The sequence below is a fragment of the Sebastes fasciatus genome, chromosome 14 (genome assembly GCF_043250625.1).
Source record: "Sebastes fasciatus isolate fSebFas1 chromosome 14, fSebFas1.pri, whole genome shotgun sequence".
Lineage (NCBI taxonomy): Eukaryota > Metazoa > Chordata > Actinopteri > Perciformes > Sebastidae > Sebastes > Sebastes fasciatus.
This window is the reverse complement of record NC_133808.1, coordinates 28,844,751-28,869,052: the sequence shown is the minus strand read 5'-3', so window position 1 is coordinate 28,869,052 and position 24,302 is coordinate 28,844,751. Positions and strand designations below refer to the sequence as shown.

The following is a 24,302-nucleotide window of genomic DNA, read 5'->3' as shown; positions in this document are numbered from 1 at the left end:
CACCATGGTGGCCTACATCAACAGGCAGGGCAGAGTTCAGTCCACTGCCCTGTTTAAGATGGAGGAGAGCCTGGACCATCCTTTCCAGGCCTGGCTCCTGCGAGGGGACAGGCTAAGGACGTCTGGACTGTCTGTATAGGTTGTGCAGAACATCAAAACGGCAAGAGCGGGATCCACCATTGCCTGTTATAAGGCACAATGGTCGGGGATCTAATGCATGTCCGACGAAAGGAAGCTAGATCCCTTGTCCTGTGCAGTTGGTTCTTTTCTCTCCTTTTTGTAGTGTTTGGTGGATGGAGGGCTACAGTATGTCATGCCACAATTAAAGTGTATGCAGCATGCATTTCATCCTGTCACAAGGGTTTTAGAGAAGAGAGACCATGTTTTCACCTTTATCGTTCCAGTTACTGTCATCATAGTTTTGTATATGAGAGTATTCGCTGTGGCTGTGTCTCAGGCAAGTGCCATGCGCTCTCACATTACAGCTATCACACTCCAGCTTTCAGTGGCTCAAACAGCAAATAAGTCTGAGCTGAAAACATGCTTTCCTTTCTTTAAGTCGAAATTGTGTATGAACAACAATTGAAAGGCCTGTGCCACACATTCAGCTTTTGCTTGGTTGTGTCAGGCCATGGGTTTCATTCAATGACTGTTGTGTATTTGTCCTCTCTGATGCATTTTATGAAAGAGTCATAAGCACCATATACTGTTTCTAGATAATCACAGAGTTTAATGTAAGCTTTAAATTCACACGTTTATTACACTTACTTACATCTTTTTTCTTTTAGTTTTTGTCAAATAAAAAAAAAACATCAACTGTTGTGTGTTCAGATCAAACTGTCAGTACATTTCTTTTTTTTTACAACAATTACTTTTCACATTGTCCCAGTCACACTCATAATCTCCATGACGGCATTTTGGCAAGAATTAAATGACAAAGTCTTCTAAAACTCATGATGATCAGATCCAGCACCCTTTATCATTGCCATTTCTATTCTAGAGAAACATATAGTGTAAAGTGTAGAACATAGGAAATTAAAGTAACACAAATATAGTAAAATTATATGTGAATGAAATTATGTTATGGGCAATTTAAAATTATGTTCATGGTTATTCATTAAATTCCACATAGCATGGTAATTTGTTATGAAGTGACATAAAACACCATAATAAACACGAGACATGTTCATAATATAACTTCATATCTTTTTATTGATTTTTGACAATAAGTAATATCACTAGCCAAAAAAAACCCCAAGTAAGTAATTTAATACCAAACCATGATGTTTTTTTTCCAAAAGCTAACCAACTGGTTTTGTTGACTAAACCTCAGCAAGTGTTTTGGTTTGAATTCAAACCCATTCGCCGGCTCTGCCCTTTCCATATCCGTTTCCCATGGGTCAGTGTCGTATCTTCTGTGGTGATGCAGTTGAAGATGTTTGAAGAGAAACTCCGCCGACACTGTCTTAGTTGTATAACAAATTTATTACAATAAGTTCAGTATCGTAGACAAGTAACATGTTACTTGGAGAGCCTCCAGCCGAATAATGAATAAACTCTCTCGAACGTATACAGACAGCTCCTTAAATACCGAGCTTGTTTAAACACTTAGTTTCCACATATGGTTTTAGGAGAGGGACAAAGAAACACCTCTTTTACGAAGCCACCATATGTCTCTTCAACTCTGACCCAGGACTCCCAGGACCCTGCTGACCTAGCATTTGGTATATGTTTACCTTGACCAGCTCTAAATCAGGAAGGCCCAAATAACAACTAACATTCCAATATACTCTCCTAATACAAACCATCTATATAAATATGCTGCATCTAACAGCAGACACCTCATCAGCCTCCCATTTATGGAAGGTCTGATTGGGGTGAGAGCAAAGACAGGATATCTCTGCTTTTACCTTCCACCCAGCAGCTAGTTTCTTGTCCCCTAACACAGTTTTACGTGGTGTAGTGACACCGCTGCGCGTTCACGGAATGCATGGACAGGACACTGAGACTGGGCTATTTTCTCCAGTTCTACAGCGTTCCTCCAGTGTTCATAGGCGTGAAGGAGGTAAATCTATACTCCCAGGAGAATGGGAGTTTTCAGACCCATTTTGGATCTCTGCTTCCTAAACGTGCATTACCATCAAGTCGTTACTGAAATTGGTTCAACTGGGGGTTGTGCACAATGCACGCAGGCTGCAGGCCACTCTGTCCGACCACAGACGTATGTCTCTGCTGCAGGCAGTTTGCAACTGTGGCAGGGTGTAATGGTGACGCCATTAACTGTCATGCAAGCGCTGGGGTTTAAGGCTGCTGCCCATCCGGTGGTACTGCTGGGGTTCCTACATATGCAGAGAGGGTTTGCCATCCTCCTTTTAGACTGTGGAGTGGGCAAGCTTCAATGATATGTTCCATTGTTTGCACACATCCACAAACACACAATGGGCTTGGGCTGCTTCCCCATTTTTGAAGGCTTGCCAAGCAGGGGCCATGTCCAGACCTGAATCTATTGAGGGTTGACCACTGTATCCTTGGCAGGTTGGTGCCAGGGACCTGTTGGGTGGGGTCTAACACCAGATGTTTGTTTGGGACATCCTTGGGCTCCCATTCCTTTTCCCAAGTTGATTGGGTGGTGAAGTCGGCTGGTGGGGTATTCTTCCAAATCGGTCGTCTAGAAGGTAGACGGGCAGTGGGTGGGTTGAAGATGTCTGCATGAACTGGTAGATGGGGAGAGTCTTTGACCTTTTGAAGCATCCTTTGAGTAAATGCTACTCGCCGGATATGTGGGAGGGTTATTTTGGATAAGACAGGGAACCAGGGGAGTGGTGTTGAACGAATAGTCCCGGTTATGATTTGCATGGTTGTGTTGAGCTGGACGTCCACATGTTGTGTATGGGGTGACCTGAACCAAACAGGGGCACAGTATTATGCTGCGCAGTACACAAGGGCCAGTGCTGAGGTGCACAATGAGGGGGCTGCTGCCCCCATTTTGAACCAGCTAGCTTACAGAGCAGGTTGTTTCTGGACTTCACCTTAGCCACTGTTCCTTTCAGGTGTTCCTTGAAGAATAGGGACCTGTCAAGGGTCACTCCCTAGTAAGTTAGGTTGGGGCGTGCTTCAACTTAAGTCCGCTGAGTTGGATATTTAGCTCTGTAGCAGATTTTGCATTGTTGAGGTGGAATACACTGGAGACTGTTTTCGCTGGGCTTTGCTTTAGGCGCCAGGTTTTGCAGTACTGGTCCAGCTTTGCAAGATCCTCCGTGAGCACCTGTTCCAATGAGTCAAAGTCTGGTGCTTGGGTTGCCAGACAGAGAGACGGTGAGAGAGAAATAGGGGGAGAGTTAGGGTTGCACGAAAAGTGATGAAGATGATGGTGTGATGTGCAGATTTAGTGAGGAGGGGCATCAGAGTCAAACAGAGAGTGAGAGAAAGAGGATGGGAGTAGTTAAGAGAATGTGAGAGAGGTTAATCAGTTATATGACTCAGGTTGGTTCAGAAAGCTGCCAGAGCTGCAGCTATCTACAGATCTCTGAAGATGGAGGTTGCGAACGCAGCAGAGCTCTGCTTTCCACAACTCCTGAACACCTCCTGCAAGAAGCCCACCTCTCCTTGGCCCGTAGCTGTGATCCTTCAGACTTTGCTGTCCACCATCTCTCTGCTCACTGTAGCTCTCAACCTGCTTGTCATCATCTCAGTCTCACACTTCAGGCAAAGATTAAATTCTCAGCACAACCTACACTTTAAGTTTTTTATATATGAACATTTACAAGAAGAATTGAGTTAGTTATGAATAATGTTGAAATTTGTCACACTAGATGTTTCCCCGCAAACATTCCTAGATTATTTTGAAAAATGACTGTAAAGTTATAATTACCTGGCCTGTGCTTTTCCTACTGTGACAAATCAAACTGCCTGCTCAGAAAAAGGATTATTGGTATGGCAGAAAAATGTGAACAGCTACTGTAGATTAGAAGAAGAATTGTCTTTGAGCTAGTACTGAACAGTGTTGCACCTTGGAACATTAGACTTGTATTCTGCATTGCTGACTGTTTTTGCACAAAAAAGCTCAAATGTGAGACCGTGGTCAATTGTCCACACTTAGCCATGTGGTAACTACAGATGTGGCAGATCAGGAAGCATTCAAAATCATAACTTTTTGCGGGAATACTTGTTTGGGTTGTTTTGTCAGTTAGATATGAGAACTTGTTGGGTTCATAATACTTTTCTCTTTCACTCCAGGCAGCTCCACACTCCCACCAACATCCTCCTCCTCTCTCTGGCTGTCTCAGACTTTCTCGTGGGCCTCCTGCTGATGCTGGGAGAACTCATTCGAAAAACATCCTGCTGGTTTTTTGGCGACATCATGTGTTCTCTGTATAAGTATTTGGCCTTCATCATTACCTCTGCATCAGTAGGTGTCATGGTGCTCATATCAGTTGACCGTTATGTTGCTATTTGTGACCCTCTGCATTACACCACCAGAATCACTGTCAATAGAGTGAAACTCTGTGTTTGTCTGTGTTGGCTCTGTTCCATTTGCTACAGCAGTGTCTTTAGAAAGGATGACCTGACTCAACCAGGCATGTTTAATTCCTGCTACGGAGAGTGTTTAAGTGCCATTGGCTTTATTGCAGGAACTGTTGACCTTGTGTTAAACTTCATTGTTCCAGTTACTATCATCATTGTTCTGTATGTGAGAGTATTTGCTGTGGTTGTGTCTCAGGCTCGTGCCATGCACTCTCAAATAACAGCTGTCACACTCCGGCTTTCAGTGACTCAAAAAACAAACAAATCTGAGCTGAAAGCAGCCAGGGCTCTTGGTGTTCTTGTAGTTGTGTTTCTAATGTGTGTCTGCCCATTATACTGTGGCCTTCTTATAGATGAAAACTTTACCAAATCTTCATATCAGCTCTATTTGCTCTTTCTGTTCTATTTTAACTCATGCCTAAACCCTGTGATCTATGCCTTCTTTTACTCCTGGTTTAGAAAAGCAGTTAAACTCATTGTCACTCTTCAGATACTGCAGCCTGGCTCCCATGAGGCCAACGTACTGTAGAGAGGCTGTGGAGAAACTGAGATCAGAGTTGCTCTATTCAAAGAACTGAATATGTTCATGTTGTTCAGTGAGTGAATTATCAAATACAGAAAGTGAAAAACATGCTTTCCTGTCTTTAAGTCTAAATTGTGTATGACAACAATTGGAAGGCCTGTGCCACACATTCAGCCCCTGCTTGTTTGTGTCATGTCCTTGGTTTCATTCAATGGCTGTTGTGTATTTTTCCTCTCTGATGCTAATGCATTTTATGAAAGAGTCATAAGCACCATATAATGTTTCTCGGTAATCAGAGTTTCATGTAAGCTTTAAATTAATACATATATTATACTTACGACAAGTCTTTTTTTCTTTGTGATAGGAAACATTTCAACCCAACACAACAAAAGAGCTACTGAATCTTTGTATTATCTTTCACTATTTTTAGTGAAAGCATCATTTCTGTGATTTGTGTCCATTTTGTTGCAAACAGAGATTAATCAGCCTGCTGGACTCCTGCGTCACAGAGAAGAAGATGATTCTGATCAGCCACATTATCCTATCAAATAAAGAAAAAAATTAACTGTTTTTCACTGTGTTTCATATAAAACTGTCAAAAACATCATGTTCTCTTTCAGCCTTTTATCATTGCCATTTAATGTATAGAGAAACATACAGTGTAAAGTGTAGAACATAGGAAGTTAAAGTTATTATACAATAATGATACCGGAATGAAAGGATGTGATGGGTTGCATTTTAGAATGATTTTTTATTAGGTTTAAGGTTATTCATTAAATTTCAAATAGCATGGTAATTTGTTGTATTGTGACGTAAAAAATAATAAACACAAGACATGTTCATAATGGAACTTCATGTATTTTTATTTATTTTTAATGTAATGTGATTTGGACTGGCCAACAAAAACACCAAGAGACAATAATTCCCCCCATATACACAATTCTAGCTTCAGAGGTCAACTGTACCTTCAACGAAATTATTTGGCCTCCCAATGAAATGTCTAATAAGGCTTTATTGAATCTTTCAAATAACTTTGATATATATACTATCATGGACCTCATCACCGGCTTGGCTCTTTCCATGTCGGCGTCCCATAGACCAGCTTTCCATTTTTGGAAGGTCTGGCAGCAGAGAGGACTGAGAAAGGATGTCACAGCTATTTAGTTGCCATCCCACAGCTGGTTGCTCATCCCCTGCACAGTTTTACGAGGAGTGGCGACGAGACTACGAGTTAGCAGAATAGATGGAACACAGGACACTGAGACTGAATTATTCTCTCCAGTTCTGCAGCGTCAATCCTCTGTTCATGGACTTCAGTGACTTGAATCTATCCTCCCAGGAGGAGGTAGATAACCTCTCAGCAGAGATCGAAGACCTGTTTCCCACTAACGGATCTCAACACGGGAGACAGAAGGGATTGAGCACAGTTACACGATGTCTGCTGCATAACTTTCAGGCTAACCGACGGTCATGCGCTCAAGGACCTATTCTCCGGCTCTGCCCTTTCCATATCCGTTTCCCATGGGTCAGCTTCCCATTTATGGAAGGTCTGATGGCGGTGAGGGCAAAGACAGGCTATCTCAGCTTTTTAGCTTCCGCCCAGCAGTTAGTTTCTTATCCCCTAACACAGTTTTACGTGGTGTGGCAACGCCGCTGAGCGTTCAAAGAATGGATGGACAGGACACTAAAACTGGGCTATTTTCTCCAGCTCTACAGCAGTCCTCCAGTGTTCATAGGCGTGAAGGAGGTAAATCCATACTCCCAGGAGGACGGGAGTTTCCAGACCCATTTTGGATCTCTGCGTCCTAAACGTGCATTACCATCAAGTCGTTACTGGAACTGGTTCATCCAGGCGATTGGTTCAATACCATCGACTTAAAGAATGTATATTTTCAGGTCGAGGTGGCTTCGAAAGACAGGCCTTCCAGGGAAAGCATACAAGTATAACAGAATTCTGTTCGGATATGCCCTGGTCCCCCACACCTTCAGCAGATGTGTGGACATGGTGCTCCAGCCGCTGTCCGATGGAGACATGCGGATTTTGGTTTATGTCTTAGACCTTAACATCATGGGCAACTCCAGAGAAGGTGCTATGTTGCACAAAGCCTAGTTGATCTCACACCTATTCAAGTTTGGTTTCATGATCAACTGGAAGAGGAACAGCCCCCTGCCACACCACCAGTTGGAGTATCCGGGGGCTGTGCACAATGCACGCACGCTGCAGGCCACTCTGTCCGGACACAGACTTATGGCTTTTCTGCAGGCCGTTTGCAACCTTGGAGGGGTGTAACAGTGACGGCATTAACTGTCATGCAAGCGCTAGGGTTTATGGCAGCTGCCCATCCAGTGGTACCGCTGGGGTCCCTATATAAGCTTCGAGGACGGTGTGGCTAAGTAAAGCCCTATCCAAGAAACACCTGGTGGGATGTCTTTGTGAGTGCATCTCCCAAGCCTATAGGCAGGCGGGAAGAGTCCCTCCCACTGTGGTCTGCGCACACTGAAAATGCAGGTTGGCACTGTCGGCACCCTTGTTCGGTGGGGTGAGTGTTGATGAAATATGTACGGCGACATCATAGTTGACATCCTGTTTGTTCATACGGTTTTACCTCTCGGACATATTGGCCTCCTTTTCAGGGTCTGTGCTTGCTGAAATGACGAAGGGACTGGTGAATAGCGTGGGGTGTGCATCAGTTGTTCTGCACCTGACGCCCCTCTGGGCCTGATACACCTACATGTTCCTGTGCTCCTTAAGGACCCAGGGAATGTGGTGTGCAGGTTTTCTACTGCTTTTCTTTTGACCCCTGCAAGGTTAGACCATGTCTCTACCCAATTCAGTTGCGTACTAATTGGGTTGGCTGGTGACCCTTACTTCTCCGCTGTAGTGGCCTACGTTATAAAGAAGTAGGTGGTTTGCGGCGACAAACGTGTAGCTGTTCAGGATCAGTGTGGTTGGGCTGAGGTTATGTTGCAGCAGGGTTTGCATTCATTGGGCTCCAACCACTTTTCCCATAGAGTCCAGTAGAGGACTCAGTCTGTGCTTATGGAATTAGGGTTACAATATCGTAACCATAATTTTTTCCATGCCGTTCTGTTCATTGTCTAAACGCGGCTTAAATTACTTTAAAAAAGGGCAGAAAGCATTGGTAGAGAATAAAGAAGGGTGACATGAGAGAGAGATGGTTTATTTATTTATTTAGCAAATAAAAAGTCCTCGAGCCAGGCGGTTGTCTCCTGGTCTGCTGTATGGAGGGTGACTAACCCTCCTTTTAGACTGTGGAGCGGGCAAGCTTCAATGATATGTTCCATTGTTTGCACAACTCCATAAACACACAATGAGCTTGGGCTGCTCCCCCATTTGTGAAGGCAGGCCAAGCAGGGGCCATGTCCGGACCTGAATCTATTGAGGGTTGACCACTGTATCCTTGGCAGGTTGGCGCCAGGGACCTGTTGGTTGGGGTCTAACACCAGATGTTTGTTATGGACATCCTTGGGCTCCCATTCCTTTCCCCGAGCTGATTGGGTGGTGAAGTCGGCTGGTGGGGTATTTCTTCCAAATCTGTCGTCTTGATGGAAGACGGGCAGTGGATGGGTTGAAGATGTCTGCATGAACTGGTAGATGGGGCGAGTCTTTGACCTTTTGAAGCATCCTTTGAGTAAATGCTACTTGCCGGATATGTGTATGGGTGGGGGGGGTATTTTGGATAAGACAGGGAACCAGGGGAGTGGTGTTGAACGAATAGTCCCGGTTATGATTTGCATGGTTGTGTTGAGCTGGACGTCCACATGTTGTGTATGGGGTGACCTGGACCAAACAGGGGCACAGTATTATGCTGCGCAGTACACAAGGGCCAGTGCTGAGGTGCACAATGAGGGGGCTGCTGCCCTCCATTTTGAACCAGCTAGCTTACAGAGCAGGTTGTTTCTGGACTTCACCTTAGCCACTGTTCCTTTCAGGTGTTCCTTTTAGGTGTTCCTTTCAGGTGTTCTTTGAAGGATAGGGTCCTGTCAAGGGTCACTCCCTGGTAAGTTAGGTTGGGGGCGTCATTCAACTTAAGACCGCTGAGTTGGATATTTAGCTCTGTAGCAGATTTTGCATTGTTGAGGTGGAATACACTAGAGACTGTTTTAGCTGGGCTTTGCTTTAGACGCCAGGTTTTGCAGTACTGGTCCAGCTTTGCAAGATCCTCCGTGAGCACCTGTTCCAATGAGTCAAAGTCTGGTGCTTGGGTTGCCAGACTGAGAGACGGTGAGAGAGAAATAGGGGGAGAGTTAGGGTTGCATGAAAAGTGATGAAGATGATGGTGTGATGTGCAGATTTAGTGAGGAGGGGCATCAGAGTCAAACAGAGACTGAGAGAAAGAGGATGGGAGGACTTCAGAGAATGTGAGAGAGGTTAATCAGTTATATGACTCAGGTTGGTTCAGAAAGCTGCCAGAGCTGCAGCTATCTACAGATCTCTGAAGATGGAGGTTGTGAACGCAGCAGAGCTCTGCTTTCCACAACTCCTGAACACTTCCTGCAAGAAGCCCACCTCTCCTTGGCCCGAAGCTGTGCTCCTTCAGACTTTGCTGTCCACCATCTCTCTGCTCACTGTAGCTCTCAACCTGCTTGTCATCATCTCAGTCTCACACTTCAGGCAAAGATTAAATTCTCAGCACAACATACACTTTAAGTTTTATATATATATTAACATTTACAAGAAGAATTGAGTTAGTTATGAATAATGTTGAAATTTGTCACACTAGATGTCTCCTCCCGCCAACATTCCTTGATTTTTTTGAACAATGACTGTAAAGTTTTAATTGCCTGACCTGTGCTTTTCCTACTGTGACAAGTCAAACTGCCTGCTCAGAAAAAGGATTTTTGGTATGGCAGATAAGAAAAACGTGAACAGCTACTGTAGATTAGAAGAAGAATTGTCTTTGAGCTAGTACTGAACAGTGTTGCACATTGGAACATTAGACTTGTATTCTGCCTTGCTGACTGTTTTTGCACAACAAAGCTCAAATGTGGTCAATTGTCTACACTTAGCCATGTGGTAACTACAGATGTGGTAGATCAGGAAGCATTCAAAATCATAACCTTTTTTGGGGAATACTTTTTTGGGTTGTTTTGTCATTCAGATATGAGGACTTGTTGGGTTCATGATACTTTTCTCTTTCACTCCAGGCAGCTCCACACACCCACCAACATCCTCCTCCTCTCTCTGGCTTTCTCAGACTTTCTCGTGGGCCTCGTGCTGATGCCGGGAGAACTCATTAGAAAAACATCCTGCTGGTTTTTTGGTGACCTCATGTGTTCTCTGTATAATTATTTGTCCTACATCGTTACCTCTGCATCAGTAGGCGTCATGGTGCTCATATCAGTCGACCGTTATGTTGCTATTTGTGACCCTCTGCATTACACCACCAAAATCACTGTGAATAGAATCAAACTCTGTGTTTGTCTGTGTTGGCTCTGTGCTGTTTCCTCCAGCAGTCTCTTTGTAAAGGATGACCTGACTCAACCAGGCAGGTATAAATCCTGCTATGGAGAGTGTGTGATTGTCATTGACCATATTGCAGGAACTGTTGACCTTGTGTTAAACTTTATTGTTCCAGTTACTATCATCATTGTTCTGTATCTGAGAGTATTTGCTGTGGCTGTGTCTCAGGCTCGTGCCATGCGCTCTCAAATTACAGCTGTCACACTCCGGCTTTCAGTGACTCAAAACAAACAAATCTGAGCTGAAAGCAGCCAGGACTCTTGGTATTCTTGTTGTTGTGTTTCTAAGGTGTTTCTGCCCATTATACTGTGGCTTTCTTATAGATGAAAACATTGTCCAATCTTCATATGAGCTGTTTTTGCTCTTTCTGTTCTATTTTAACTCATGCCTAAACCCTGTGATCTATGCCTTGTTTTACTCCTGGTTTAGAAAAGCAGTTAAACTGATTCTCACTCTTCAGATACTGCAGCCTGGCTCCCGTGAGGCCAACGTACTGTAGAGAGGCTGTGGAGTGACTGAGATCAGACTTGCTCTATTGAAGAAGAAATTAACATATTTATGTTGCTCAGTGAGTGAAATATCAAATACAGAAAGTGAAAAACTTGCTTTCCTGTCTTCAAGTCGAAATTGAGCTTATTGAGTTTGCAACTGTGGCAGGGTCATGTACGTGCTGGGGTTTAAGGCAGCTGCCCATCCAGTGGTATCGCTGGGGTTCCTACATATGCAGAGAGGGTTTGCCATCCTTAGCTTGAATGCAAGGAAGCAGAATTTGTGCTTCGTTATACGGGGGAGGCACGTGTTGCTTAGGACCGACAACCACACCGTGGTGGCCTACATCAATAGGCAGGGCGGAGTTCAGTCCACTGCCCTGTTGAGGATGGCGGAGAGCCTGGGCCATCCTCTCCAGGCTGGGCTCCTGCGAGGGGACAGGCTAAGGAGGTCTGGACTGTCTGTACAGGTTGTGCAGAATGTCCAGACAAAGAGAGCGGGATCCACCATTGCCTGTTATAAGGCACAATGGTCGGGGTTCTAATGCTGGTCCGACGAAAGGAAGCTAGATCCCTTGTCCTGTGCAGTTGGTTCTTTTCTCTCCTTTTTGTAGTGTTTGGTGGATGGAGGGCTGTGTCATGCCACAATTAAAGTGTATGCAGCATGCATTTCATCCTGTCACAAGGGTTTTAGAGAAGAGAGACCTTGTTTTCACCTTTATTGTTCCGGTTACTGTCATCATAGTTTTGTATATGAGAGTATGTGCTGTGGCTGTGTCTCAGGCAAGTGCCATGCGCTCTCACATTACAGGTTCAGTCTTGCAAGTGAATTCTTGACCAATTCTTCAAATGCATTCTTTGAGCTCATTCTGTTCTATTTTAACTCATGCCTAAACCCTGTGATCTATGCCTTGTTTTATTCCTGGTTTAGAAAAGCAGTTAAACTCATTGTCACTCTTCAGATAATGCATCCTGGCTCCCGTGAGGCCAACGTACTGTAGAGAGGCTGTGGAGTGACTGAAATCAGAGTAGCTCTAAGGAATACGAAATTAATATATTTATATTGTTCAGTGAGTGAATTATCAAATACAGAAAGTGGAAAATATGCTTTCATTTCTTTAAGTCGAAATTGTGTATGAACAACAATTGAAAGGCCTGTTCCACACATTCAGCTTTTGCTTGTCTGTGTCATGACATGGGTTTCATTCAATGACTGTTGTGTATTTGTCCTCTCTGATGCTGATGCATTTAATGAAAGAGTCATAAGCACCATATACTGTTTCTAGATAATCACAGAGTTTAATGTAAGCTTTAAATTCACATGTGTATTACACTTACTTACATCTTTTTTCTTTTATTTTTTGTCAAATAAAAAAAAAACATCAACTGTTGTGTGTTCAGATCAAACTGTCAGTACATTTCTTTTTTTTACAACAATTACTTTTCACATTGTCCCAGTCACACTCATAAGCACCATGACGGCATTTTGGCAAGAATTAAATGACAAATTCTTCCAAAACTCATGACAATCAGATCCAGCACCCTTTATCATTGCCATTTTTACTATAGAGAAACATATAGTGTAAAGTGTAGGACCTAGGAAGTTAAAGTTACACAAATATAGTAAAATGACATGTGAATGAAATGATGTTATGGGCAATTTAAATTTAGGTTCATGGTTATTCATTAAATTACACATAGCATGGTAATTTGTTATGAAGTGACATAAAATACCATAATAAACATGAGACATGTTCATAATGTAACTTCATATCTTTTTATTGATTTTTGACAATAAGTAATATCACTAGCCAAAAAAAAACCCAAGTAAGTAATTTAATACCAAACCATGATGTTTTTTTTCCAAAACCTAACCAACTGGTTTTGTTGACTAAACCCCAGCAAGTGTTTTGGTTTGAATTCAAACCCATTCTCCGGCTCTGCCCTTTCCATATCCGTTTCCCATGGGTCAGCTTCCCATTTATGGAAGGTCTGATGGGGGTGAGAGCAAAGACAGGATATCTCTGCTTTTTAGCTTCCACCCAGCAGCTAGTTTCTTGTCCCCTAACACAGTTTTACGTGGTGTGGCGACACCGCTGCGCGTTCACGGAATAGATGGACAGGACACTAAAACTGGGCTATTTTCACCAGCTCTACAGCAGTCCTCCAGTGTTCATAGGCGTGAAGGAGGTAAATCTATACTCCCAGGAGGACGGGAGTTTCCAGACCCATTTTGGATCTCTGCGTCCTAAACGTGCATTACCATCAAGTCGTTACTGGAACTGGTTCATCCAGGCGATTGGTTCAATACCATCGACTTAAAGAATGTATATTTTCAGGTCGAGGTGGCTTCGAAAGACAGGCCTTCCAGGGATAGCATACAAGTATAACAGAATTCTGTTCGGATATGCCCTGGTACCCCACACCTTCAGCAGATGTGTGGACATGGTGCTCCAGCCGCTGCATGATGGAGACATGCGGATTTTGGTTTATCTCTTAGACCTTAACATCATGGGCAACTCCAGGGAAGGTGCTATGTTGCACAAAGCCCAATCTCACACCTATTCAAGTTGGGTTTCATGATCAACTGGAAGAGGAACAGCCCCCTGCTACACCAACAGTTGGAGTATCTGGGGGCTGTGCACAATGCACGCAGGCTGCAGGCCACTCTGTCCGGACACAGACTAATGGCTTTTCTGCAGGCCGTTTGCAACCTTGGAAGGGTATAACAGTGACGGCATTAACTGTCATGCAAGTGCTGGGATTTAAGGCAGCTGCCCATCCAGTGGTACCGCTGGGGTTCCTACATATGCTTCGAGGACGGTGTGGCTAGGTAAAGCCCTATCCAAGAAACACCTGGTGGGATGTCTTTATGAGTGCATCTCCCGAGCATATTGGCAGGCGGGAAGAGTCCCTCCCACTGTGGTCTCCCTGATGACCCAGGGAATGTGGTGTGCAGGTTTTTTACTGCTTGTCTTTTGACCCCTGCAAGGTTAGACCATGTCTCTAACCAGTTCAGTTGCATACTAATTGGGTTGGCTGAGGACCCTTACTTCTCCGCTGTAGTGGCCTATGTTATAAAGATGTAGCTGGTTTGCGGCAACTAACCTGTAGCTGGTCAGGATCATTGTGGTTAGGTTGAGGTTATGTTGCAGCAGGGTTTGCATTCATTGGGCTCCAACCACTGTTCCCATAGAGTCCAGTAGAGGACTCAGTCTGTGCTTATGGAATTAGGGTTACAATATCGTAACCACAATTTCTTCCATGCAGTTCTGTTGATTGTCTAAACACGGCTTAAATTACTTTAAAAAAGGGCAGAAAGCATGTGTAGAGAATAAAGAAGGGGTGACATGAGAGAGAAACTATTTATTTATTTATTTATTTTTATTTAGCGAATGCAAAGTCCTTGAGCCAGGTGGTTGCCTCCTGGTCTGCTGTATGGAGGGTGACTAACCCTCCTTTTAGACTGTGGAGCGGGCAAGCTTCTATGATATGTTCCATTGTTTGCACCCCTCCATAAGCACACAATGGGCTTGGGCTGTTGTCCCATTTGTGAAGGCTGGCAAAGCAGGGGCAATGTCCGGACCTGAATCTATTTAGGGTTGACCACTGTATCCTTGGCAGGTTGGCGCCAGGGACCTGTTGGGTGGGGTCTGACATCAGATGTTTGTTATGGACATCCTTGGGCTCCAATTCCTTTTCCCCAGCTGATTGGGTGGTGAAGTCGGCTGGTGAGGTATTATTCCAAATCGGTCGTCTAGATGGGAGACGGGCAGTGGATGGGTTGAAGATGTCTGCATGAAATGGTAGATGGGGAGAGTCTTTGACCTTTTGAAGTATCCTTTGAGTAAATGCTACTTGCCAGATATGTGGGGGGATTATTTTGGATAAGACAGGGAGCAAGGGGAGTGGTGTTGAACGAATAGTCCCGGTTATGATTCGCATGGTTTTGTTGAGCTGGGTGTCCACATGGTGTGTATGGGGTGACCCCTGTGGCCACCAAACAGGGGCACAGTATTCTGCTGCGCAGTACACAAGGGCCAGTGCCGAGGTGCGCAGTGTGGGGGCTGCTGCCCCCATTTTGAGCCAGCTAGCTTACAGGGCAGGTTGTTTCTAGACTTCACCTTAGCTGCCGTTCCTTTCAGGTGCTCCTTGAAAGTGTTCCTTAAAGGACAGGGTCCTGTCAAGGGTCACTCCCTGGTAAGTTAGGTTGGGGGCGTCATTCAACTTAAATCCGCTGAGTTGGATATATTTAGCTCTGTAGCAGCTTTTGTATTGTTGAGGTGGAATACACTGGAGACTGTTTTAGCTTGGCTTGGGTTTAGGAACCAGGTTTTGCAGTACTGGTCCAGCTTTGCAAGATACTCCGTGAGCACCTGTTCCAATAAGTCAAAGTCTGGTGCTTGGGTTGCCAAACAGAGAGACAGTGAGAGAGAAATAGGGGGAGAGTTAGGGTTGCACGAAAAGTGATGAAGATGATGGTGTGATGTGCAGATTTAGTGAGGAGGGGCATCAGGGTCAAGCAGACACTGAGAGAAAGAGGATGGGAGGAGTTAAGAGAATGTGAGAGAGGTTAATCAGGTATATGACTCAGGTTGGTTCAGAAAGCTGCCAGAACTGCAGCTATCTGTACATCTCTGAAGATGGAGGTTGTGGACGCAGCAGAGCTCTGCTTTCCACAACTCCTGAACACCTCCTGCAAGAAGCCCACCTCTCCTTGGCCCGAAGCTGTGCTCCTTAACATTTTGGTGTCCACCATCTCTCTGCTCACTGTAACTCTTAACCTGCTTGTCATCATCTCAGTCTCACACTTCAGGCAAAGAAAAAATTCTGAGCACAACTTACACTTTAAGTTTTATATGAACAGCTACTGTAGATTAGAAGAAGAATTGTCTTTGAGATAGTAGTGAACAGTGTTGCACCTTAAAACATTAGACTTGTATTCTGCCTTGCTGATTGTTTTTGCACAACAAAGCTTAAATGTGAGAATGTGGTGAATTGTCCACACTTAGGTTCATGATTTATTTTCTCTTTCCCTCCAGGCAGCTCCACACACCCACCAACATCCTCCTCCTCTCTCTGGCTATCTCAGACTTTCTCGTGGGCCTCTTGCTGATGCCGGTAGAAATCCTCCTAAAGACATCCTGCTGGTTTCTTGGTGACCTCATGTGTTCTCTGTATAATTATTTGTCCTTCATCATTAGCTCTGCATCAGTAGGTGTCATGGTACTCATATCTTTTGACCGTTATGTTGCCATTTGTGACCCTTTGCATTACACCACCAGAATCACTGTGAATAGAGTCAAACTCTGTGTTTGTCTGTGTTGGCTCTGTGCTGTGTGCTACTGCAGTCTCGTTGTAAAGGATGACCTGACTCAACCAGGCAGGTATCATTCCTGCTACGGAGAGTGTTTTATTGTCATTGACTTTATTGCAGGAACTGTTGACCTTGTGTTAACCTTTATTGTTCCAGTTACTGTCATCATAGTTCTGAATATGAGAGTATTTGCTGTGGCTGCGTCTCAGGCTCGTGCCGTAAGCTCTCACATTGCAGCTGTCAAACTCCAGCTTCCAGTGGCTCAAACAGCAAACAAATCTGAGTTGAAAGCAGCCAGGACTCTTGGTGTTCTTGTAGTTGTGTTTCTAATCTGTTTCTGCCCATACTACTGTTTCACTCTTGCAAGTGAAAACATGACCAATTCTTCAAATACATTCTTTGTGCTGTTTCTGTTCGATTTTAACTCATGTCTAAACCCTGTGATCTATGCCTTCTTTTACTCCTGGTTTAGAAAAGCAGTTAAACTCATTGTCACTCTTCAGATACTGCAGCCTGGCTCCCGTAAGGCCAACATACTGTAGAGAGGCTGTGGAGTGACTGAGATCAGACTTGCCCTATGGAAGAAGAAATTAATATGTTCACGTTGTTCAGTGAGTGAATTATCAAATACAGAGAGTGAAAAACATGCTTTCCTGTCTTTAAGTCGAAATTGTGTATGAACAACAATTGAAAGGCCTGTGCCACACATTCAGCTTTTGCTTGTGTGTGTCATGTCATGGGTTTCATTGTATGACTGTTGTGTATATGTCCTCTCTGATGCTGATGCAGTTTATGAAAGAGTCATAAGCACCATATACTGTTTCTAGGTAATCACAGAGTTTAATGTAAGCTTTAAATTCACACGTGAAGTACACTTATGACAAGTCTTTTTTCTTTTTTTCTATTTGTTGTCAAATAAAGAAAAACATCAACTGTTTTGCATTCAGATAAAACTGTCAGTACAAAAAGATCATGCTCCCTTTCAGCTAAGGGACTCTATTGATTTTTGACAATAAGTAATATCACTGGCCAATGCCTTCGCCCAATGTTGGCTGGGATCGGCTCCAGCCCCCCCGCGACCCCTAACGGGATAAGCGGTTGCAGATGGATGGATGGACTGGCCAAAATAAAAAACCAAAAGACAATAATTCCCCCCATATATACACAATTTGTCCTTCAGAGGTTAACTGGACCTTCTGCAAAAACTAAATATACATATAAACGCAGATAGAAGCTGGTCTAGTTATTAGAAAATGTTAAATATAATTATCAATATTAATACAATTTATATTAATAAATTATTAATATATGTTAATAATAACAGGGCACCAAATTACATTGGTACATAAGCTCTAAAGACATTAAAATGGCTATCAAAAGTAAATAATTATCAAAATAATTATTAATTATATTGAATAATATGATTTAATGTATATTAAATCATCCTCGGGACACCACTCTTTGAAACAAAAAGAAAATGATAGCACATGAATGCAGTCTCACAGATAAGTCTCATTAAGTATACTAAACTATCAATTTGGAACTTTGATTAATAATTCAATTAATAACTATAACCAAAATAGATAGTAAAGGTTGAAGGATATTGGAGTTTTTGACACAGCAGCGGTTGGCATTATTCACTCTTGTACAACATTAAACAGACCAGCATGTATAATCCACAATCATTTATTTACAAGATAATAAAGGTTTAAAACACAATATTAATCTAACTAAATAAATAAACTAAACAAATCAAACACTGTGTGTGTGTGTGTGTGTGTGTGTGTGTGTGTGTGTGTGTGTGTGTGTGAGTGAGAGAGAGAAACAAAGACAAGAAGGCTACTTGTCTCAAGATGTCTGCATGTGCCTACAGACAATATGGCAAGCGCTGTAAAACTACAAAGATGGCTGGATCAAAGATGGCCGACAACATGTTACCACATGGCCTCTTTGTTCTTCGGAGCACATGTGCTCAGGAAGGACAAAGGGGAGTGTGATGTGGGGGTTGAGATTATCTGAATGCGTATGTTTATGTTTAAAACTAATTCACAGTTTATGTATGTGATCTTAATGTGTGTGAGATAATGCAGTGGGTTAGAAAAGATGGTTAGCTTTGCATGCAAGACCTCGTCTTTGTGAAGCATAAAATCAACACATCAGATCAAGATTCAAGATTCAAGATTCCTTTATTTGTCATTTTTATGCTCCACATAAAAACAAAATTGTGTTTCTTACATCCACCACTCAGAAATTCAGTGCAAAACAATTGGTGAAAACTATAAAGTAATTAACTAATAATTAAGAGCACTAATAAATACGCTAAAAGTACGCTAAAAATAGAATAGAATAAATAGTTAATTTAAAAATTAAAAGTATTATTAAAGGAACAGTCTCTTTAGTGCAGTTCACATTCTCTGATTGAGCAGTCTGATTTCTGTGGGAAAGAAGCTGTTTAGCAGCCGAGTAGTCCTTGATTTCATACTTCTGTATCTTCTCCCGGACTGCAGGAGTGTGAACATGCCATGAGAGGGATGAGTGGAGTCCTTTATGATGCCGTTTGCCCTGCGCACTCAGCGCTCGGTGTAGATGTCCTGCAGACGCGGCAGCGAGGCACCAATGTTGTTTTCAGCAGATCTCACTATCCTGTTCAGTTTGTGTTTCTCCTCTAATGTGCTGTTACCAAACCAGGAAGAGCTGCAGTAAGTGAGAATACTCTCTATGGTGCCTCGGTAGAACATGGTCATGGCTTGGATGGGGAGGTCCACCTTCTTCAGTCTGCGGAGAGAATAAAGGCGCTGTTGGGCCCTCTTGATGACAGCTGTGGTGTTGTCACTGGAGGTTAGCTCGTCTGTCAGATGGACCCTCAGGAACTTGGTGCTGTGTACCCTCTCCACCTCAGAGCCGCTGATGGTCAGTGGGAGATGGTGCCGGTGACCAGTCCTCCTGAAGTCAACCACCATCTCCTTGGTCTTATTGGTGTTGAGGGCAAGGTTGTGGGTTTTGCAGTGCCTGGTTGGTGGGAGGCAGTGCCCGCCTTTGTGCTGCTCTGTTGTTGTCTGTAATCTCGAACCGAGAGAAAAAGGTGTTGAGGTTATCTGGTAGGGAGGGGTCATTGTCCGTTGCCCGTACAGTAGGCTTGTAGCCTGTAGCTGTCTGGAATCCCTGCCATAAGCGCCTTGTGTCCTTGGTGTCGGTGAAATTGCTAGACAGCTTTTTCCCATATGCCCTTTTCGCCTCTCTCATTCCTCTTTTTAGGTTGTTCTTTGCCATATTGTACGCTTCAGTGTCACCAGATCTGAATGCAGCATCAAGAAGCCTCAGTAAGGAGCGAACCTCCCCAGTTAGCCAAGATTTATCAGTGGGACGCAGCTTGACAGTTTTTGTAACAGTCACATCATAAATGCATTTGTTAATAAATCCCAGCACAGTCTCTGTATATTCCTCCAGGTCTGTACCGTCCCCAGATGTTGCTGCCTCCTTGAAGATGCTCCATTGTGTAAACTCAAAGCAGCCCTGTAAAGATGGAAATGCCTCCTGTGGCCACACTCTAATGTCCTTGACTACTGGTGGCTCTTGTCTCACTCTGGGCCTGTATGCAGGCTTCAGAAGGATAGTCAAGTGGTCAGAGCTGCCAATGTGAGGTAAAGGGGCTGCAGTGTATGCATTCTTGATGTTTGTGTACAAATGATCCAGTGTATTTTTCCCTCTTGTTGCACATGTAACATGCTGGTGGAAATGAGGTAGAACAGATTTAAGGTTAGCCTTGTTAAAGTCCCCAGCAACGATATGAAATGCATCAGGATGGGCTGTCTGTAGCTGACTTAGAGTGTTGTAAAACTCTCCCATCGCCTGCTTTACATCTGCATTTGGGGGAACATACACTGCAGTGATGAAAATTGCTGTCAGTTCGCGTGGTAAATAAAAAGGTCTGCATTTCACAGTCATCAACTCGACATCAGGAGAACAGGATTTGGTAATCATCCTAGCATCACAGCACCACGAGTTGTTTGTGTAGATAGCCAGGCCTCCTCCTCGGAGCTTACCCGATGTTGACGTCACTCTGTCCGCTCTGTGGAGTGTTAGCTCCGCTAGCTCGATTCCAGAGTCTGGTATCTTTCCTGTCAACCACGTCTCCGTGAAAATGAAGACTCAACAGTCGTTTACTCCACGCTGTAGCGAACTCCACAGGCTGATGTAATCCATTTTATTGTCCAGTGAGCGAACATTTGCCAACAGAACCGAGGGAACGGCCGGTTTGTTTGGGTTAGCCCTTAGCCTGGCGCTAACGCCTCCTCGCTTCCCCCGCTTCCGTGTTCTGTCACAGCGTAGGCGGTGATGCTTCCTCACAGCGGTGGTTGCCTCTGTGCAGCCTCGGCGTAGCAGTCCTAGCTTGCTAAGCCGACTTAGCTCTTTCGGTCGGCTGTTCCCGCAACGCTTTCTAATGTCCAGTAGAAAGTCGCAGTTATAAACATACTTCCGCCCATTTGCCTTACAGGGCAGAGACGAAACTGTTTGTAGCACTGAAAAACTTTCGCTAGTGTCAGCAGAGGCCGCCGCAAGCATCGGTCGCGCCGCCATGTTGGATTTTCTCTCTCTCGCCATCTCTCCTAGACAGCGAGATGGCAGATGTGGCGAAGCCAGCTACCCAAATATCTTAACTACAAATACTATCACAACAATCAAACTCAATGACTAACATTAAACATATCAATACAGGTACATTCCAGAAATCAAAGTTGAACAGTCTTACTCAGTCGGTGCAATTGCTAATGCTAAAGTAAGCCCAGTACGTTACCAATCCATGGAGGAAAAGGTTGCAATTCCAGGTTCAGTACGTGAAGAGTTGGGATGAGAACATATTGGGTATACACACATGTCTGTTCCTCCCTCATCCATCTACATACAGGAGACATGAGGAATTAAAGATTGTGACACGATGTCTGCTGCTGCATTTACAGGCAAGACGGCGGTGATGCTTCATGGACCTCATCAGCCGCTTGGCTCTTTCCATGTCGGCGTCCCATGGAACAGCCCTCCATTTTTTGAAGGTCTGACAGTATACAGGGCCGAGACAGGATGTCACAGCTTTTTAGCTGCCATCCCATGACTGGTTTCTCATCCCCTGCACAGTTTTACGAGGAGTGGCGATGAGACTACGCCCTAAACAATCACGGAGTGGTTGGACAGGACCCCCAGACTGGGTTATTTTCTCCAGTTCTACAGCTTTCCTCCAGTGTTCATGGGTGTGAAAGAGGTAAATCTATACTCCCAGGAGGATGGAAGTTTTCAGACCCATTTTGGATCTCTGCGTCCTAAACGTGCATTACCATGAAGTCGTTACTGGAACTGGTTCAACCAGGCGATTGTTTCAATGCCATCGACGTTAAGAATGTATATTTTCAGGTCGAGGTGGCTTTGAAACACAGGCCTTCCAGGGATAGCATACAAGTATAACTGAGGTCACTCACTGAAAGGGGTGTAGGATAGCAGACAGCGGTATGTGCTTCCATACTGTTCGGTCCACACGTATTCGGGTAGGCACGTCCTGATTGGTCTGTTACATTTATGAACATTTTCAGTGGCCGAATGCGTGCTTGTAATTGGAAGAGAGCATTTCCCAGTAGAGGACTCCATCTGTGCTTATGGAACTAGGGTTACAATATCGTAACCATCATTTTTCCATGCCGTTCTGTTGATTGTCTAAACACGGCTTAAATTACTTAAAAAAGGGCAAAGGGTAGGACAAGGGAAAGGAAACATGGCTAGAGAATAAAGAAGGGGAGATATGAGAAAGAGACGGTGAGAGAGAAATGGGTGGAGAGTTAGAGTTGCACAAAAAATGATGAAGATGATGGTGTGATGTGCAGATTTAGTGAGGAGGGGCATCAGAGTCAAACAGACACTGAGAGAAAGAGGATGGGAGGAGACACCGAGAGAAAGAGGATGGGAGGAGTTAAGAGAATGTGAGAGAGGTTAATCAGTTATATGACTCAGGTTGGTTCAGAAAGCTGCCAGAACTGCAGCTATCTGCAGATCTCTGAAGATGGAGGTTGAGGACGGAGCAGAGCTCTGCTTTCCACAACTCCTGAACACCTCCTGTAAGAAGCCCACCTCTCCTTGGACCGAAGCTGTGATCCTTCAGACTTTGCTGTCCACCATCTCTCTGCTCACTGTAGCTCTCAACCTGCTTGTCATCATCTCAGTCTCACACTTCAGGCAAAGATTAAATTATCAGCAGAACCTACACTTTAAGTTTTATCTATATATTAACATTTACAAGAAGAACTGAGTTAGTTATGAATGATGTTGAAATTTGTCACACTAGATGTCTCCTCCCAACCACATTCCTTGATTTTTTTGAACATTGACTGTAAAGTTTTAATTGCCTGACCTGTGCTTTTCGTACTGTGACAAGTCAAACTGCCTGCTCAGAAAAAGGCCTACTGGTATGGCAGATAAGGAAAATGTGAACAGCTACTGTAGATTAGAAGAAGAATGTCTTTGAGCTAGTACTGAACAGTGTTGCACCTTGGAACATTAGACTTGTATTCTGCCTTGCTGACTGTTTTTGCACAACAAAGCTCAAATGTGAGACTGTGGTCAATTGTCCACACTTATCCATGTAGTAACTACAGATGTGGTAGATCAGGAAGCATTCAAAATCATATTTTTTGGGGGGGAATACTTTTTTGGGTTGTTTTGTCAGTTAGATATGAGGACTTGTTGGGTTCATGATACTTTTCTCTTTCCCTCCAGGCAGCTCCACACTCCCACCAACATCCTCCTCCTCTCTCTGGCTGTCTCAGACTTTCTCGTGGGCCTCCTGGTGATGCCGGTAGAAATCCTCCGAAAAACATCCTGCTGGTTTCTTGGTGACATCATGTGTTCTTTGTCTAAGTATGTGTCCTTCATCATTAACTCTGCATCAGTAGGCGTCATGGTGCTCATATCAGTCGACCGTTATATTGCTATTTGTGACCCTCTGCATTACACCACCAGAATCACTGTGAATAGAGTGAAACTCTGTGTTTGTCTGTGTTGGCTCTGTTCTGTTTCCTACTGCAATCTCTTTGTAAAGTATGGCCTGACTCAACCAGGCAGGTCTAAATCCTGCTACGGAGAGTGTGTGGTTGTCATTGACTTTATTGCAGGATTTGTTGACCTTGTGTTCAACTTCCTTGTTCCAGTCACTGTCATCATCGTTCTGAATATGAGAGTATTTGCTGTGGCTGCGTCTCAGGCTCGTGCCATGCGCTCTCACATTGCAGCTGTCACACTCCGGCTTTCAGTGGCTCAAACAGCAAACAAATCTGAGTTGAAAGCAGCCAGGACTCTTGGTGTTCTTGTAGTTGTGTTTCTCATGTGTTTCTGCCCAATATACTGTGACCTGCTTATAGGTGAAAACTTGACCAATGCTTCATACACATCACTTCTGGTCTTTCTGTTCTATGTTAACTCATGTCTAAACCCTGTGATCTATGCCTTCTTTTACTCCTGGTTTAGAAAAGCAGTTAAACTCATTGTCACTCTTCAGATACTGCAGCCTGGCTCCTGTGAGGCCAACGTACTGTAGAGAGGCTGTGGAGTGACTGAGATCAGACTTGCCCTATGGAATAAGAAATGAATATGTTCATGTTGTTCAGTGAGTGAATTATCAAATACAGAGAGTGAAAAAAATGCTTTCCTGTCTTTAAGTCGAAAAAAGTTAACAACAGATTCCTCTGAAATACTTGATTATCAGATTCAACACCCTTTTATCATTGCTATTTAATTTCCAGAGAAACATATAGTGTAAAGGGTTGAACATAGGAAGTTAAAGTTTCACAAATATGGTTAAATGATATGTGAATGAAATGATGTTATTGGCAATTAAGATTATTTTTTAGTAGATTTGAGGTAATTCATAAAATTTCCCATAGCATGGTAATTTATTTTAAACTGACAAAGTATGATAATAAACTTAGA

At 43.7% G+C, this 24,302-nt stretch overlaps 3 protein-coding genes and 1 pseudogene across 5 annotated transcripts; all 4 read left to right on the top strand.

Annotated features, from left to right (window-relative positions):
- Positions 1-3,532: 3,532 nt before the first annotated feature.
- LOC141782248 (trace amine-associated receptor 7e-like) lies at positions 3,533-5,885 on the top strand. Its single transcript, XM_074658367.1, has 2 exons — positions 3,533-3,705; positions 4,237-5,885. The coding sequence occupies exons 1-2, from the start codon at positions 3,533-3,535 to the stop codon at positions 5,051-5,053; spliced, it is 990 nt and encodes a 329-aa protein (XP_074514468.1). The 3' UTR covers positions 5,054-5,885.
- Positions 5,886-9,510: 3,625 nt separating this feature from the next.
- LOC141782247 (trace amine-associated receptor 13c-like) lies at positions 9,511-11,767 on the top strand (annotated as a pseudogene).
- Positions 11,768-15,663: 3,896 nt separating this feature from the next.
- Positions 15,664-17,028, top strand: LOC141782388 (trace amine-associated receptor 13c-like). Its single transcript, XM_074658677.1, has 2 exons — positions 15,664-15,836; positions 16,063-17,028. The coding sequence occupies exons 1-2, from the start codon at positions 15,664-15,666 to the stop codon at positions 16,877-16,879; spliced, it is 990 nt and encodes a 329-aa protein (XP_074514778.1). The 3' UTR covers positions 16,880-17,028.
- A 3,858-nt stretch (positions 17,029-20,886) lies between these two features.
- On the top strand, positions 20,887-23,910 carry LOC141782246 (trace amine-associated receptor 7e-like). Of its 3 annotated transcripts, none has more exons than XR_012597085.1 (2): positions 20,887-21,538; positions 23,094-23,211. XR_012597085.1 is itself a non-coding variant. In XM_074658366.1 (2 exons), the coding sequence occupies exons 1-2, from the start codon at positions 21,614-21,616 to the stop codon at positions 23,908-23,910; spliced, it is 900 nt and encodes a 299-aa protein (XP_074514467.1). In that variant the 5' UTR covers positions 20,887-21,613. The 3 variants fall into 3 exon arrangements, 2 of the variants coding, with proteins under 2 accessions (XP_074514467.1, XP_074514466.1); XM_074658366.1 differs by having other exon boundaries at positions 20,887-21,696; positions 23,094-23,910; XM_074658365.1 differs by lacking the exon at positions 20,887-21,538 and adding an exon at positions 22,381-22,553 and having other exon boundaries at positions 23,094-23,910.
- The last annotated feature ends 392 nt before the right edge of the window (positions 23,911-24,302 follow it).

Coding starts and splice junctions, on each gene's coding strand:
- LOC141782248 (XM_074658367.1), top strand. CDS start 3,533: ATGGAGGTTGCGAACGCAGCAGAGCTCTGCTTTCCACAACTCCTGAAC. Junction 3,706..4,236: donor ATCTCAGTCTCACACTTCAG/GCAAAGATTAAA, acceptor CTTTCACTCCAG/GCAGCTCCACACTCCCACCA.
- LOC141782388 (XM_074658677.1), top strand. CDS start 15,664: ATGGAGGTTGTGGACGCAGCAGAGCTCTGCTTTCCACAACTCCTGAAC. Junction 15,837..16,062: donor ATCTCAGTCTCACACTTCAG/GCAAAGAAAAAA, acceptor CTTTCCCTCCAG/GCAGCTCCACACACCCACCA.
- LOC141782246 (XM_074658365.1), top strand. CDS start 22,381: ATGGAGGTTGAGGACGGAGCAGAGCTCTGCTTTCCACAACTCCTGAAC. Junction 22,554..23,093: donor ATCTCAGTCTCACACTTCAG/GCAAAGATTAAA, acceptor CTTTCCCTCCAG/GCAGCTCCACACTCCCACCA.